The 15,340-nt window shown below is 40.8% G+C and overlaps 1 protein-coding gene across 1 annotated transcript in view; it reads right to left on the bottom strand.

The window, feature by feature from the left end:
• The window catches only part of dscaml1 (Down syndrome cell adhesion molecule like 1), a 135,919-nt gene extending 123,953 nt beyond the window's left edge, over positions 1-11,966 (bottom strand). The window contains exon 1 of the mRNA XM_061719377.1: positions 11,388-11,966. Within this exon, the coding sequence (XP_061575361.1) occupies positions 11,388-11,430 (43 nt within the window). The 5' untranslated portion in view covers positions 11,431-11,966. The remainder of the gene's footprint in view (positions 1-11,387) is intronic.
• Positions 11,967-15,340: the final 3,374 nt, after the last annotated feature.

The raw sequence follows: 15,340 nt of genomic DNA, 5'->3' as shown, positions 1-15,340 counted from the left end.
GAAAAAGGGACTGGGCTAATTGTCACCAATTTTGGTCAAGGACTCAATGTTGAGTCCCATGACACCACCCACAACTCTTTATGTCAAACCTTTCAAAAGTTATGGCAGAGAAAAGTTTTCTAGGGGGCGCTGTTGAGCCATTAGGCCACGCCCATTAATGCAAACCATGAAATATCAAATTTATCGCTAGGCCTGGCTTGCATGCAAAATTTGGTGGCTTTTGGAGAACAATCAAATATGGACCAATCAGATGAAGGGGAGGCGCGCTTTTTGGCATCTTGCGTTGTCACGGTTACACTTTTGAAAGAGAAAAGTAATGCGCGTAGTCGCAGGATGGAGACGCAAATTTTGATGTATAACACATCTGGGTACACGTTAAGGTTCGGGCCATATTAATTGCGGAAGGAATGGCATAAATTGCGCCAAAATTACACAATTAATTAAAAATGGCCGACTTCCTGTTTGGTTTTGGCCATGGCGCAAATAGACTTTTCTTTAAGTTGCGACATGATACAGGTGCATGTACGTCAAACTGTATTGTGGGGCTTGAGGCGCAAAGTTTTTTCTGTCTGAACCAATCAGATGAAGGGTGGGCGCGCTTTTTGCCGTCTAGCGTCGCCACGGTAACGCTTTTGAAAGAGAAAAGTAATGCGTGGTGTCGGAAAATGGAGACGCACATTTTGATGTATAACACACCTGGGTGCACGTTACGGTTCGGGCAGTATTAACTGCCGAAGGGATGGCATAAATTAGGCCAAAATGACACGATTAATTGAAAATGGCCGACATCCTGTTCGGTTTCGGGCATGACGCCAAGAGACTTTTCTTTAAGTTGCGACATGATACAGGTGTGTACCAATTTTCGTGCATGTACGTCAAACCGTATCGTGGGGCTTGAGGCACAAAGTTTTCAAGGGGGCGCTGTTGAGCCATTAGGCCACGCCCATTAATGCAAACCATTAAATATCACATTTTTCGCCATGCCTGGCTTGTGTGCAAGATTTGGTGACTTTTTGGGCCGTTTAGGGGGGCAAAAAGGACCTCCTTTCGTCGAAAGAAAGAAAGAAAGAAAGAAAGAAAGAAAGAAAGAAAGAAAGAAAGAAAGAAAGAAAGAAAGAAAGAAAGAAAGAAAGAAAGAAAGAAAGAAAGAAAGAAAGAAAGAAAGAAAGAAAGAAAGAAAGAAAGACAGACACATACAGAGACAATCATGGCGGTACAGATGATAGGATAGTAGTTAAAATCAGATCACTCAAATGAACGACGATCATACAGTACAGCTGTATCTCATGGTCCAGAATGTATGATATTATATTAATCTATTATACCATATTATATTACATGTTGTTATATCATATTAGCATACCCAGTAATATAGCATATTGTATTATTGCATTGTATGTTGCTTCATTTCATATATTTTTGACTGTATTATATTGTAAAATTATATATCATAGCGATTGCATTATTATATAATTTCATTTATAACACTAATATACAATTCCTCACACACACACACTCCTTCCAAATGTTTCTTTTTTTTCCGTTATGTTTTTTGTTTTTAAGTTTGTTATGTCTGTTATTCAAATATATTAATACATTCATTAATATGCTATACTGTATTTTGTATTGTGTATATTGTGTGTGTGTGTGTGTGTGTGTGTGTGTGTGTATATATATATATATATATATATATATATATATATATATAATATAAACTCCTAAGTATGTGTTCATGTGAGTGTGTGTGTATATATATATATATATATATATATATATATATATATATATATATATATATATATATATATATATATATATATATATATATATATATATATATACATATATATATATATTGAAGTGTCAGTGTGTTGTTTTTTTTCTTGGTCTGCTTATCATTGAATATAAACTCCTAAGTATATATTTACAAATATTATGGAAGACAACACAGTAAGCAGGCTATTAATTAATGACATCAATAACCATTTACCCGATTTTTGTTATCTGTGACTGTGATTGTGGGAAAGTATGACGAGGGGGAGCATTTCACGGCAGGGGGGCTGAATCCGGCACAACACCGGCAAGTAAGTTTGGCCTCGGGCCAATTTTTTTCGGAGCAACTGAATGGTAGAACATCACATCAATCAGGCGAAACATGTTTTTTTTCTACTAAACAAAACTTTTTTTCCCTTTATCTATAGGCTACTAGTATTATTATACTATTATATCTTGTACAAAAAAGTAGTTTAAGAAAGTCATTAGTTTAAATAAAGTAACTTGAATTTGCTACAGACTGTTATTAGTGTGTTATTACAGCTTTAGCGCTACTCTGTGGCTCCGTTATGAAACCGCTTAAGTAACTTGATGATAATAATATTATTTTCTGCCAAGCTACTAACAAATGCAGTCCTTCTTTAAAATACACAGAACGACATTAAACACATGAAAAACCCATGATATGAACAGTAGCACAGTAGTCAGTGCACATGGAGCAGCAGCTCTGTCTGCTGAAGCGAGTGAGAGGATATGCAAATGAGGCGGATTTTCCTAGTATTTTTACACATATAATGGACGTTTTACCATTTAAAAGACCAACAGCAAAACTCAAGGTAAGTTATCAGTTGTATTTTTCACAGTTTAAACCACAACAAATCACTTTAAAGCAAGCAAGTATGTCTTACCATTTGAACAGCTCCAGGAGTTTTGTCGGGAGTCTGTGCCTACGTTACTCCTGAATATTTGTGTGCACCTCTAATTAAGGCCCCCCTATGCTACAGGTGACAGGGAACTATACACAATTGTGTGCGTCCGGAATCATGAAGATTCTACTTTTATTTTATTTTATCTTTTCTAAATAAAGGCTTCGAATTCTCTATGAAATTGTCGTGTTTGTGATAGTAAATAATAAAAAAAAATATATATATATATATTTATCAGATTTTCAATTGTCATCTGACGGGCCAGATATTATTGGAGACGGGCCAATTTTGGCCTGCAGGCCGCCAGTTGCCGACCACTGGTTTACAGCTTAAGAAAACTCAAATATCCTATCTCAAAAAATTTGAATATTCTGTGAATCTTAAACTGTAAACCATAATCAGCAATATTAAAATAATAAAAGGCTTGCTTATGTGTGTATACCTGAAGTGTGACTACCTGCAGAACGTATTTTAGCATGAAAGCTTTCATATTTAACGTACATCAAGCATCCTGTATCATAGCTACATGTCTGCCGTTTGTAACAAAGCAAACCGCGTGAAAATCGGTTGAAAATTAAGCAAGTTATAGTTATTTTACTTATGCAGACACCTCCTAGCGATACCGATCCAAGATGGCGGCCACGCCCGACGTTCTCAGGCAGTCAATGCGGCGCCTCGACCAAGATGGCGGCCGCGCTGAACATCAGCCCCTCCCCCCGCGGGAGCTGCGCGCGCAACGCCCCCCCCAAGCCCCTTCACCCCGCCACTACCCCTCCCCCCGTCCTCCTGCGGGAGCTGCAGCCCCTCCCCTCCCCTCTCCTCTACTCTGCTGAAAGAGAAGGATCAGACCAGCCTGTCAGACAGACTGATCGAACATAAATATTATTGAAAAATAATAATGTTCGACACAATTTCATAGAATTAACTGTAGCTTTAAACAACACATTAAACAATATATTTAGGGAGTTACGGAGGTGAAAGGACATAAGAAAAAAAAATGTGATTTATTTTAAAATAAGTTCATATTTTGAAAAAAATAGAGTTACAAACTTTAAAAAAACCTATAGGTACCAGTGTATGATTTTTTAGTCATGTTGAAAGGTATATAAATCTGACATTTAATTGACATTTAACAAAACCTCTGATTTTAAATTATTATTTTACCAAAAAATTCAGAGTGACGAAAAATGCCAATTCCTTTCAAGTTCTGACCACGATACGCGACACGGTCAATAAGGAACATACTGACAATCATATGTGTCGATTGCTTTAACATTGGATGAACGAAACAGCAATGACAGCACATAATTTGATGAAAAATGTATACCTGACCAAAAGGTGGCGCTATGGAGTTCATCCAAGATTGTCATATCCACTTGTTCAGAATGGAAGCCTGATTACATGTATTGATTTTGGGTTAATTCTGACCAATTATGTTTAAGTTACAACAACTTTTATGTTCATGGCGAGACACCAAAATTTGACACCCTCTAACGGCCACGCCCTTCGATAAGAACGTACAGTTTTCTCTGTCAGTCATCGTCAATGTCTTACCTATTAAAGTGACCAGCTTTGAGATCAATACACTCATCTCGCTTGGAGCACAGATGCATACTACAAGACATGACAATTCCTGGTGCCAACAGGTGGCGCTACAACCGATCCTGAATATTCCACCATAGATGTCTTCAGGCTCAACCTACAATCATGCACATACGTTTTCGACAACATCAAATCATGTATTGCTGAATTACAGCCAATTGATGTTTGATGGCGAAGCTTAAAAATGACCTCAAACTTCGCCGAATCACTACGGTCAAGCCCTCTGCTGAAAACTTAAAAGCTTCGCAATTTAGCTTCGGCCATGTGTCTAGATTGTACAAACCAAGTTGTGAGCCAATTCGATAAAATCTCTAGGAGGAGTTCGTTAAAGTACGAGGCCTAGAAATGATCAGAATTCATGAAAAATGACATTTTCTGTTCAAAATGCCGGACTTCCTGTGTAACTTAGACCATGGGTCCAAAAGACTTTTTTGTAGCTCTTTGTCTAATATAATACTCACATAAAGGTCATTGCTGTAAGTCAAACCATATTGTGGGGCTCGTCAAAAAACATAAAATAGGTGGCGCTATAGAGCCCATTCTTGTGGACCCATGCCTGTCGCCCATAAAATACGTAATTTTACGCGACTCTGGAAGCGTGTGCAAAATTTGGTGAGTTTTCGAGCATTTTAAGGCCTCCAAAAAGGCAATTTATTTACGGCGAGAATAATAATAATAATAATAAACATCACAGATACAATAGGGTCCTCGCACTTTCAGTGCTCGGGCCCTAATAATAAACATCACAGATACAATAGGGTCCTCGCACTTTCAGTGCTCGGGCCCTAATAATAATGGTTGCAGAAACAGAAATTAATCTGCCAAAATGAAAGATGTCCTGGACACCCATTGCCATAATTCTTCAAATTACGTATTGCCAGAGGAGAGCATAACTGTGTTGCATAGGACACATGTTAATAAAAAAATGTTATCATCATAAAGAAGTATGGAAGTAGAGTTTAACTGTATTGTAAACATGGTTCTTAGGGCTGTAACCTGTGTCAAAAAAAAGAAATTCACAAAAAGAAATAAATACATACAATATTTCATGTATTTTAACAACTACAATTCAGAGAAAAGTTTCTAAAAAGCATCAGTATGGCGATGGCTAATTGCGTTGTAATGTGATAGGAATTCAGGTCACTGAGTTTACATGCATACACTCATGTACACAAAGACTCATGAATACACACAGAGATACTGCCTGCTTACAGTGCACAGATTACAGCCTCCAGCAGAAAAGACCACCATGATTATGGCGACTGTTTCTTATGACATGACAGGTTTAGAAGTTGGCTTGAGAGCATAAGGAAGAATGAGACTGTAAAGATATATTGATCTACCAACAATCTTTCAAACTTACACTACAAGGAACTCACAAAGGATACCTACTTTCTGATGACACCAGACATAAGTGCTGTAAGTTGTTGTTGAGTATGAGATGAGGTTGCTATGACTTCAACTTTTCATTCATTAGTATATCAGATGACTGAGATGAGAAAATGGGGCAGAAAACATGCCTAGTTATTACAAAATGTAATCTGACGTGATTTAACTACAACAACTAGGGACATACATTGATTTAACAAACAAAAAAGGATAGTAAAAATGAAATAATTTCTGATATGACTTCTGGGAAACTAAATAAACAAATCAGTCAAATTTCTCCACCGACCTCAAACAACTCATGCAAAACATCACATTAAAAACATGGAATACATAACCCTAATCTCCTCATTTTTCCTCCAACCTCAGTTGTTACCAAAGCCTTTTCATTGCCCGGGGCTCCCTTTCTACCTCTTCTCCAGCAGAGAAATAAGAGGCAAAGGAGCAGCACTCATTCATTCATGAACTCTATTTTGATTCTCCTCTTCAAGCCTGGATGCACTGATTACAATGAAGAAGGTCAAAGTGATTTGGGGTGAAACACCCTGAAACGTGTTTCCTGACAGGTGAACCCTTTACATCCTCCAACCCTCTCTTTTATTTTAAACCTTCATTTTATTTTAGTGTTTTCTTTTAAGTTTGTTTTCCCCTCAAATCTTTATTTGCCATACTCTGAAATACATTTGCACTTTTTCCCTGTTTTCGCACTGGATATGAAAATGGAGAATGAATATGGATGCTGGAGAGGCAAGGATATTGCCTATGGTGAACTGCTATGCATAATGCAGCTTTTTCTGTCTCATCTAGATTCATTCAGACACACACACACACACACACACACACACACACACACACACACACACACACACACACACACACACACACACACACACACACACACACACACACACACACACACACACACACACACAAACTGAAATTCACACATCATGTACTTAGAGAAACCTGGCTATAAATCTCTCATTCTCCTTCCCTTTCCAAATCTTCTTCTCCTTCAAACAGTCACCCACAAAGTAACATAAATGCATCTCAACAGCAAGTGGATGTTCTGTGTGGTAACAGCTCTAGAGATAACAACAGACAAAACACATTCAGAACAAATAGGCATTGAATTAGGTGGAAATATACCCTGTGCAATGATGCTGCATACGAATAATAAAACATAAAAGGCACAATATACGTCTGATAGAGGGAGATGCTTATTCATAATACAATGACTTCAGATATGTAACATGGTTGGATGAGAATATGTCACTCTGGTTATGTGTGCAGTCTGAAAAAAAGTCATTTCTTACATGGTTTCATTACAATGAATGCAAGACTGGAGCCAAACAGAAAAACAGCATGCATGATGTTAGAAATGTGAATATACACAACCAAGCAGGGGAAGGAGGTAAGTGGGTGGTAAGCAACTCCTATATAAGTTTGTTCAGTCTCAATAAAATATGAGGCAGCCCTTGCAGTATTTGAAAATTCACATTTCCCACTTCAAAAGGTGGATTTCCGCTGTTGAAGGAGCGCCAGAAATGTGGAGACTTCTCTCTCCCCCTTCAGAGATAGGGTCATAAAGTGTTTAATAGTAAGCAGGGCAAGGGAGAGAAGGAGGGACAGAGAGATAAAGGAGGTTTGCTCGTGAGTATGGTTATTTCATTCCTCCTGTTAGTTTTATTTTCTTGTCATTTAACACGATGCATTGCCATCAAACGGTTCCTGTGCGTAAAGAAGAGCGCAGCGGCCACCGGAGCCACCTGTTGAAGGCTGTCCGCGCATTAAGGCTGATTTATGGTTCCGCGTTACACCAACGTAGAGCCTACCGCGTAAGGTACGCGGCGACGCGCACCGTACGGCGTAGGCTCTGCGTCGATTTAACGCGGAACCATAATTTAGGCTTTAAAGGGACACCTGAGAAGAGATTGAAGGTTTAAGCGTGTTTCTGATTCTATCGTCCCTACTTTTATTAGACCGTATTAGTCTATTGAGAAAATCTCCTGCTTTTTACTTTTTTGCGCATTCAAGGGGATGCCTGAACTCAAGTCATCACGTTAAGGCATGTCCGAGGACGCTTTATAGTGTTTCAAAAACAAAGCGTCCGTGCAGAATATGAGACCATATAGTGCAGTTTGTGCTACAAGTCAATCACCAAGCGCAAAGTGCGCTTAACAATGCAAACTTTGCAAGATAACGTGATTGCAATGTGTAGTTGCCCTACTGCAGAACAGTTTCTGTTTCTTAAACAGATGCAAAGAAATAAGACGATATAATTTATTCAAATGTAACTTTGGAGGAATTGCGCGGTGACGTGTTGCTGAACCTCCCGTTCTAAGATCAATTTTAACTTTCGTATGAATTGAATAGAAAGGAGGAAGAGGATAAGCAGTCTTTACTGTTCATTCTTTGGTTCGAAAAAATAATATATAGGCTATCATTGTTTATGAGTAGAAAAAGATGACACTCCCCCAAAAATGCACATATAAACGTGACACACAACACACTTCCCCCATAAATTTCACCCCGATGTTAAAGTCTTGGTTTTTAAACACATTTCAAATATGCTGCATTTTTTTGTCATGAGCCATTTAAACCGTTTTCTTTTCCTTTTTTTCCGGTGGTGAGCAAACATCTGAGAGCCCGTCACGCACGTGAAGCCAAGTGGCCACCAGAGTCTGACTCATACCGCAGTTCTACTTATTGCTGCCCCCTCCAAGCACTTCTCCTCTGGTCTGAAAATATTTCACTTCCAAATTTACCCACAGCCCGCGGACCAGTCGCTCGGGCCAATCTAAAAAAAATAATGAAAACATTTGCAGGAGCTCATTTACGAGTTAAAAGAATAAGGAAATATACCCTATCTCCCACCAGATGAGATAACCAAACTTCCTTTAATACTTCATACATATGCCTACATTGAAATACAGTTTTATTTTTTGCGCAGTGTCCTCTGAATTCAAGGAAAAAGTGCAGCTATTAAACGCCACGGATCAAAGGATCACGGATGCAGCAGAATAAACACACACCGGTCTGCAAATTAAACAGAAGGAGAACACCACACCCGTCAACGCAAATGCAAGCGAAGATCGAGGCCAGTGTGTTTTACATAGATGTGGGATCACTTGTAACAACGACAATATTCAACTTTGATATCAAGTATAGTCATGTGGTTTGCCGGAGAAACGTCGGCCAAAACTGGATAAAACCGGAATCACGTTAATTGATCAAATAATTCTAGCAAGCGTATCTCGGTCACAACTTGGTGATTGAACTAAAATTTACGCATTTGGTGACTGGAATTCCTAAATTCCCAGACCTGCAGGTGATGTACCTTTATGAAACGCAACAGTTATTTCAGCATTTTCCAATCAAGCGGCTCACTTCTGGCCTGTCAGGCCTGGAAGACGTTTCCCACACTGACCTCAACTTAGTTCGTCTCAATTTTATTTTCATAAAATGACAGGGAGCCTCCCAAATTATGACAAAGAAGAGTTAATGTAACACCCTCCACCCCCCACCCCCGTCTCCTGCTTGCGTCTCTCTATCCATCCATCCATCCATCCATCCATCCATCCATCCCTCTCTCCGCATTGGCTGAAGGTGTGCTGATATGTATAAACTGAAAATTAAACGGACAAACTAAATGAATCGCCAATTAATGGTAGAAAAAAGAGAAAAACTCCTATTTCATAAATTCTTAAGCTGACATATATTTGATAAAGGTATCAAAAATAAAATGAGCAGAGAACTGTGCTATTTTATGAGGCGCGGCCGAGCCAAGAAAATACGCAGTACTAATGCATATGCATGTATGATAATGGTGACACCTTTTCCCCTCATAAATACGATATCTTTAAATTACACATTTTGCACAAACACATGGGAAACAGGTAAAACATTGAAGCATAGTAGATTCGTGCAAAATGAGGGGAACGTGGCAGTGAAAAGCAACGGAAAATTGAAGTTTGTTTTCCACTGCGTTATCTACATCTCTCCCATCTCAAGCACTCTTTCCGCTCCAGTGGCTGTTTGCAGCCCCCCGAACCCTCCTCCTTTCCTCACCGCGCACACGCACACGCACACACACACACACACACACACACACACACACACACACACACACACACACACACACACACACACACACACACACACACACACACACACACACACACACACACAGAGGATACATCTCGTTCAGTCACGGGACAGGGCGATGTACAGTGCGTATAATCGAAATAGACCCTGTAATCCAATTACATACAACAAAAACAGCACAGAAGTGCCAGCCACAGCTGCAGCCTGGCAGAGGGCAATGCCAAGGCCGGCGATGGCTATTGTAAGCATGAAATTACTCTGCACAAAATATAAATAAACGCTTAAAGCTATTTCAAATGACTAAATGTTTTATATAGTGGAATCCTCAGTTTCAGAGCTTTGCGTAAAGACAGTGGAAGAAAACAATTTAGGTATTTTGGTTCTTCTTCTGTATTGTGTTTCCTTTAAAAAATGACTGACATTTTAAAGCAGACATGTTAAAGGCAAAATGAATCATTATCTCGCATCGGCAGTATATACAGTAGAGCAAAGCCAATCAGTAGAATATGGTGGCACAGAAAATGGTGGATGAATAATTAGACTAGGGAAGATAACAACTGTGTCCGCACACTAACATTCCTACATCAATTCATTATGTTGTTTTTGTTTTTGCTGTATTTTGAATAAAGCCAACGATTATACCTGATATTGTCTTTTAAATATTCTAACTGGGCATATCATCTGCAAATGACTGCCTAAACTGCAGCTTCAGTTTATACGTCTGTCATAAAAGGCATTGACCCACGTTGCTCTGCTGTGGCACTCACTACAAACTGACATTTATGCGTTAGTTTTATAGGCTACTTGTAAAGAAAACAAAGTGGTCAAAAAAGGGATGCTTTAACCCCAAGGGGCACCCCATCCTCCTCCTCCCTCCTTTCTGACCTCCCTGCGCACGGACTCGCGTGCACATAAACACACACCGATATCTTTGCACGACGACAGGACAGCAAAAAGTCTGCAAAAAACATTCAACTTTTCAATGTTCTTGGACCGTTGCGAGTAAACAGCCCGCAGCTGCGGTGCGCATCAGCGCTCCAGGTCGCCCTGTATCCGTGCGCGCGCCCGCAGATTCTTATCAGCCTCCCCTCCTGTTCAGCAGCCTCCATATTCATGACACCTCCACATATTCATCATGCAAAATGCAAATGCCGTCGCCTTTTTCCTCGCAGCAAAACGCAGTTTGCACCCCACTTTACAGATGTTTAAGCTTTTCTCTGTGGTCATCCAAATGGAAATCGTGTTGATTTCATGTTCAGAATGAGCCCTTTATTATCATTTTAATCATCTCGCCATGATAATCACTATGCGAGGGGCTGGAAACGTGATCCGAGCACTCGCTCAGATCAAAGAAGGATACCTGATGGAAGCATCCCTCCAAAACGTTAAGAAAAAAAAGTTATCAGTCTTTCTCAGAAGACAATTTGAAGTTTGATTCGTATCCTCTGACTCTCCTTTATGACAGCACAATGTTACTCAAACACAATTAATCCCCCAGACGCGTTCATCGACACGCATACAGCCAACTTCAGCACTGCACAGAAAAAAGAAGACAACATGCAGACACTTGGAAAAAACACAAGTAAAGCCTACCTTCTTGCAAAGAATACAGCAGAAGTAAAGTTACAAGCCACATGCCATTAAAAGCAGTAATATTTCATAGGAATGTTGTGCAGTCCCCAAGAAGAGTGCAGGGCGCAGCGGTGCAGGCGAGGCTCCGTGCTGGACTGGTTGTGCTGATGCTTCCCGGGGGTTTCTCCAGCCCTGGTCCCGCACTCTCCAGCCCTGGTCCCGCACTCTCCAGCGCCGAGCAGCGAAGAACCGATCAAGAACCGCCTCTGTCCCCTGCTCTCTCCTCCCTCACCGGGACAGGCTGCTGTGGCCCCACCCCCGGTATCCTAATGATGCGCCGTAGTGGAGAGTACAGCTCCACGTACTAATGGGAAACCAAGTGAAAACCATTGAAAACTCCGTTTAAAACGCACGGATCAGTCGCTTTTATCCAAGCTGCGAGTGAAACTCATTTCCCGTCTTGCTTTAAAGTTCCAGGGGAACAGAGAGGCTTCCAATAAATATATCAACTTTAAAAAAAAAAGTCCAACAAATTGGTTTGTTTTCCAGGGATGCGCAGAGAACAGGAAAGTACACCTGCCCCAGCCAACCAAGTGTGCATGTACATATAGAAAAGCCCGTCAGCACTTTAGAGGTGAGAAGCAGGAAAAGGGAGCGCGCAGAAGCTGCAGCCTCCGCTTCCTTCAAGGGGAAAGTAGAAATGCGCTCTGCGCTGCGCTGCGCTCGCGTCCAACTCCAAACCGCGTCTATGCTCGAAGCATCAGTGTTTATGACAAGACACATACTTTTAATATTACACATCACATCAAATCAGCTATATTGAAGGTTGTGAAAGAAACGAATGATCACTACTTTAAATTCTGTCAATATCTAACTTTCATTCTCTGCACACTTGGGTCAAAGACGCATTAAACCGGTGTCTCTGTCCAAACGGCCTCAACTGTCAGCTATACTGGCGGTAAAAATGCAACTGGAATGTTCATAAACACATTGTGTCAGAAGCAGCATTGAAATCTTTCATACTTCCGTAGTCAGTTCAACAGACTCAAACCTAATTTACCTAACGTCTAGAAACATGTCATTCATGCTGTGCAGCGACATTTACATATATTTAGACAACTGAGCACCTGCTCAGGACACAATGTAAACAGCAGTATACTTCAGTTTTAGAATCACAAGCTATACGTTTTTAATGTGTAAATATGGGCCTGCAATGTATTACTGGTTGTTTATTAAATGACCAACCATTCACATTCCCTTACTAACAATTGTTATAGAGAGAGAAAAGAAAAAAAGAATAAAGTAGATATTCAACACGCACAATTCACTCTCAGTCTAGCCGTATCCTTTATCCAGTTCATCGCCTGAATGAGGAACACCGAGTAAAGTGTGGGTGATTGTTACTCATCTATTATACATTAACCAGAGGTTCCACTTATTCTCTCCTTGCGCATTTCTTCCTGAAATCTGTCACCTTCATGAACTCCCCTCTGACCCTTCTGCCTGTACTCTCTCTGTTGTGTTTTGAACATCATAACCAGAAGCCATCCTAGGTCATAGAATGCAGCTGAGGCGAGCTGCAGAACTCTCTCGCTCCCATTGAAGAACTGCTGTAGTATGGCAGGCGAGGAAAGCACACTTTGCCTTCACTATTTATTATGTAACAGGTGGAAGCACATACACCCACGCACCCTGTGTCTCTTACTCTCACACGCTGATCTGCAAACATCACACAACGAAAGGAACATGCATAGCATACATTGAGCACCAGGACATACAGTATGCAGCAATGTTTTCAGATTTCTCTGCATGAACCATGAAACAATAGTCCAAGTTTGAAAGTGGCGATCGAGATGTTACCAAAAATTCTTACAGCCCTCAAGAAACAAAAATCTGGCTTTGTGTCCTATAAACTACACAGCAATACTTGTATGTCTCTCCCAGTGACAAACTAGTCTTTGAACAGGACCCAACACATTAAAGCTCTTTGTGCACAGCAGCAACACCCAGCTGCCAGCTTGTATGATAACACAGAAAGTGTGTCTTCAAAAGGCAATGTGGCAAGCTGGTTAAGGGGTTGATGTGAGATGACCTGACAGCACCAAGCAGGTTATACTGTATGTCAGCCAGTGATCATCATGGAGGCTGACAGGCTGAGCTGGGCCAGCCAGGGCCGTAGAAAAAAAATGAGCAGCTCTCAGACAGCTCCACTGACCATCAGTGAGGACAGGGTCCTGGACACACCACCGTGCCACTTAAAACCACAGTGGCACGTGACTCATCTTTATCACTCTACTCCTTTGTTACCAGGAAAGAATGAGTGGGAAAAGAAGCAATGGTGGCAGGGCAGAAAGAGGAAATAGTTTACCAACTGAAGAGGGGGGAAAAAGGGGGAAAGAAATAGAGGAAATCTAGGGAGGGGCAGACCGTGAGAATGATGAGGTAGATAAGTTAATGTGGATGTTAATGCTCAGACAATCAGATTCCCCCTCAGGCCTTGACTACATGCTAGGATCATATTAGAGTTAATGTATCCAGTATTAATGCAAATCCCCAAGCCAACTGAAACCTCTGCAAGGTTAGAATTAGGAGACGGCGAGGGCACATGGCACTGCTCCTTTGATCTGCAAAAGGAGAAAAATTGAGATGCAGGAATGATGGTATAGGAGCAACATTTTAGGATTAGTGGAGTTACAATCCTTCCAAAATTGCATTAGGGTAAGAAAAACCGACTTTAGACAAACACAAGCCCTTTTTTGTGCAATGCATCCTTTCAAATTTAATCTGTATGCCACAGAACCAGTTCCTCAGTGGGGCAGCCTCTCGAGCTCTGCATGCCATTTTGTACGAACGAGCCTCTGCATTAGGCTAATATGAATCACACACAACCATGCTGCAGCACATTAACCGGAAGCTGCCAGCCAATCAAGAGTCTGCCCTGAACCAAGCATGCGTGACTATTTAAGCAGAAAGTGTATCAGCACATCTGAGAACATGTCTGCACAATGGCAGAACACTGCATATCCACTTCTGACTGCTGTCATCAGACGTGCATTCATGAGTTTATGTTTGCCTGAGCGGGGATGTGTTTGCACATCCCTGTTCGTGCATGACAGCAACGCACATAAGACATCAAGGGGTGGTAATTTATTCAAATGAGCAGGGGAGGATAACGAGAGGATGTGGTGAGGGGCAGAGAAAGTGCATTTTCTAAAGGGAGGGGAACACCTTCAGCTGGAGGTTCATGTCTGCATTTTTCTCTTTTTGCACCCACTTGTCTTTTTTCAGTTGTTTTTACAAATTAGACTATTTGTATGGCTCTGAGAAGGATGCAAGAGTGATTCAGAAAGACAATGAGGCAGGGAAAGAGAAAGAAAAAACCTTGTAGATGAGGATTCGATGAGATACTGAAGCAGACGTCGCACCTTCAGACAAAAGCATGCCATACTTGGGCGATACCAGCGCTTCCAAGATGGCTGCCGCTGGAGGCGTCCTCTGTGGGACCAACCTAGAGACAGGGTGCTCTCACTCCCGCTCAATGGGTGACATGCAAACCTACTTTCTGTCTTCCAGCCTGTTTGTCAAGCATAACGGGGAGATTTAGACCAGCTCAGTACAACATTAACATTCTCATTTGAATATAAGACCTCAGAAACTCAGCTTGTGCAGAGATATTGATCAGAGATATCTAGTGACACCCGGTGGCCGCAATTAAAGATGTTATCAGTAGACAACCCCACAGTACACTGCTGAACTCCCGGTTTGTGCTAGTGTTGAGAAAGTTTGCAGTGATGCATATCAGTTGGTAACACCAATTCAAGATCTTTGTTCCTCCGGCAAGGAAATATTCTGCCTGCTTAGTCGTTCTTTTGTTCCTCTCTTTAAGCACAGTGGTTGGTTTTTTAGTTGTTTTTTTTCTCTTTAAATCCAAACAGTTGAAAACATTCTCGGTTTTGGTGGAATTTGTAAATATA

This window comes from Cololabis saira, chromosome 4 (genome assembly GCF_033807715.1).
Source record: "Cololabis saira isolate AMF1-May2022 chromosome 4, fColSai1.1, whole genome shotgun sequence".
Lineage (NCBI taxonomy): Eukaryota > Metazoa > Chordata > Actinopteri > Beloniformes > Belonidae > Cololabis > Cololabis saira.
Note: the sequence above shows the minus strand (reverse complement) of the source record. Positions and strands in the feature narration are given on the sequence as shown.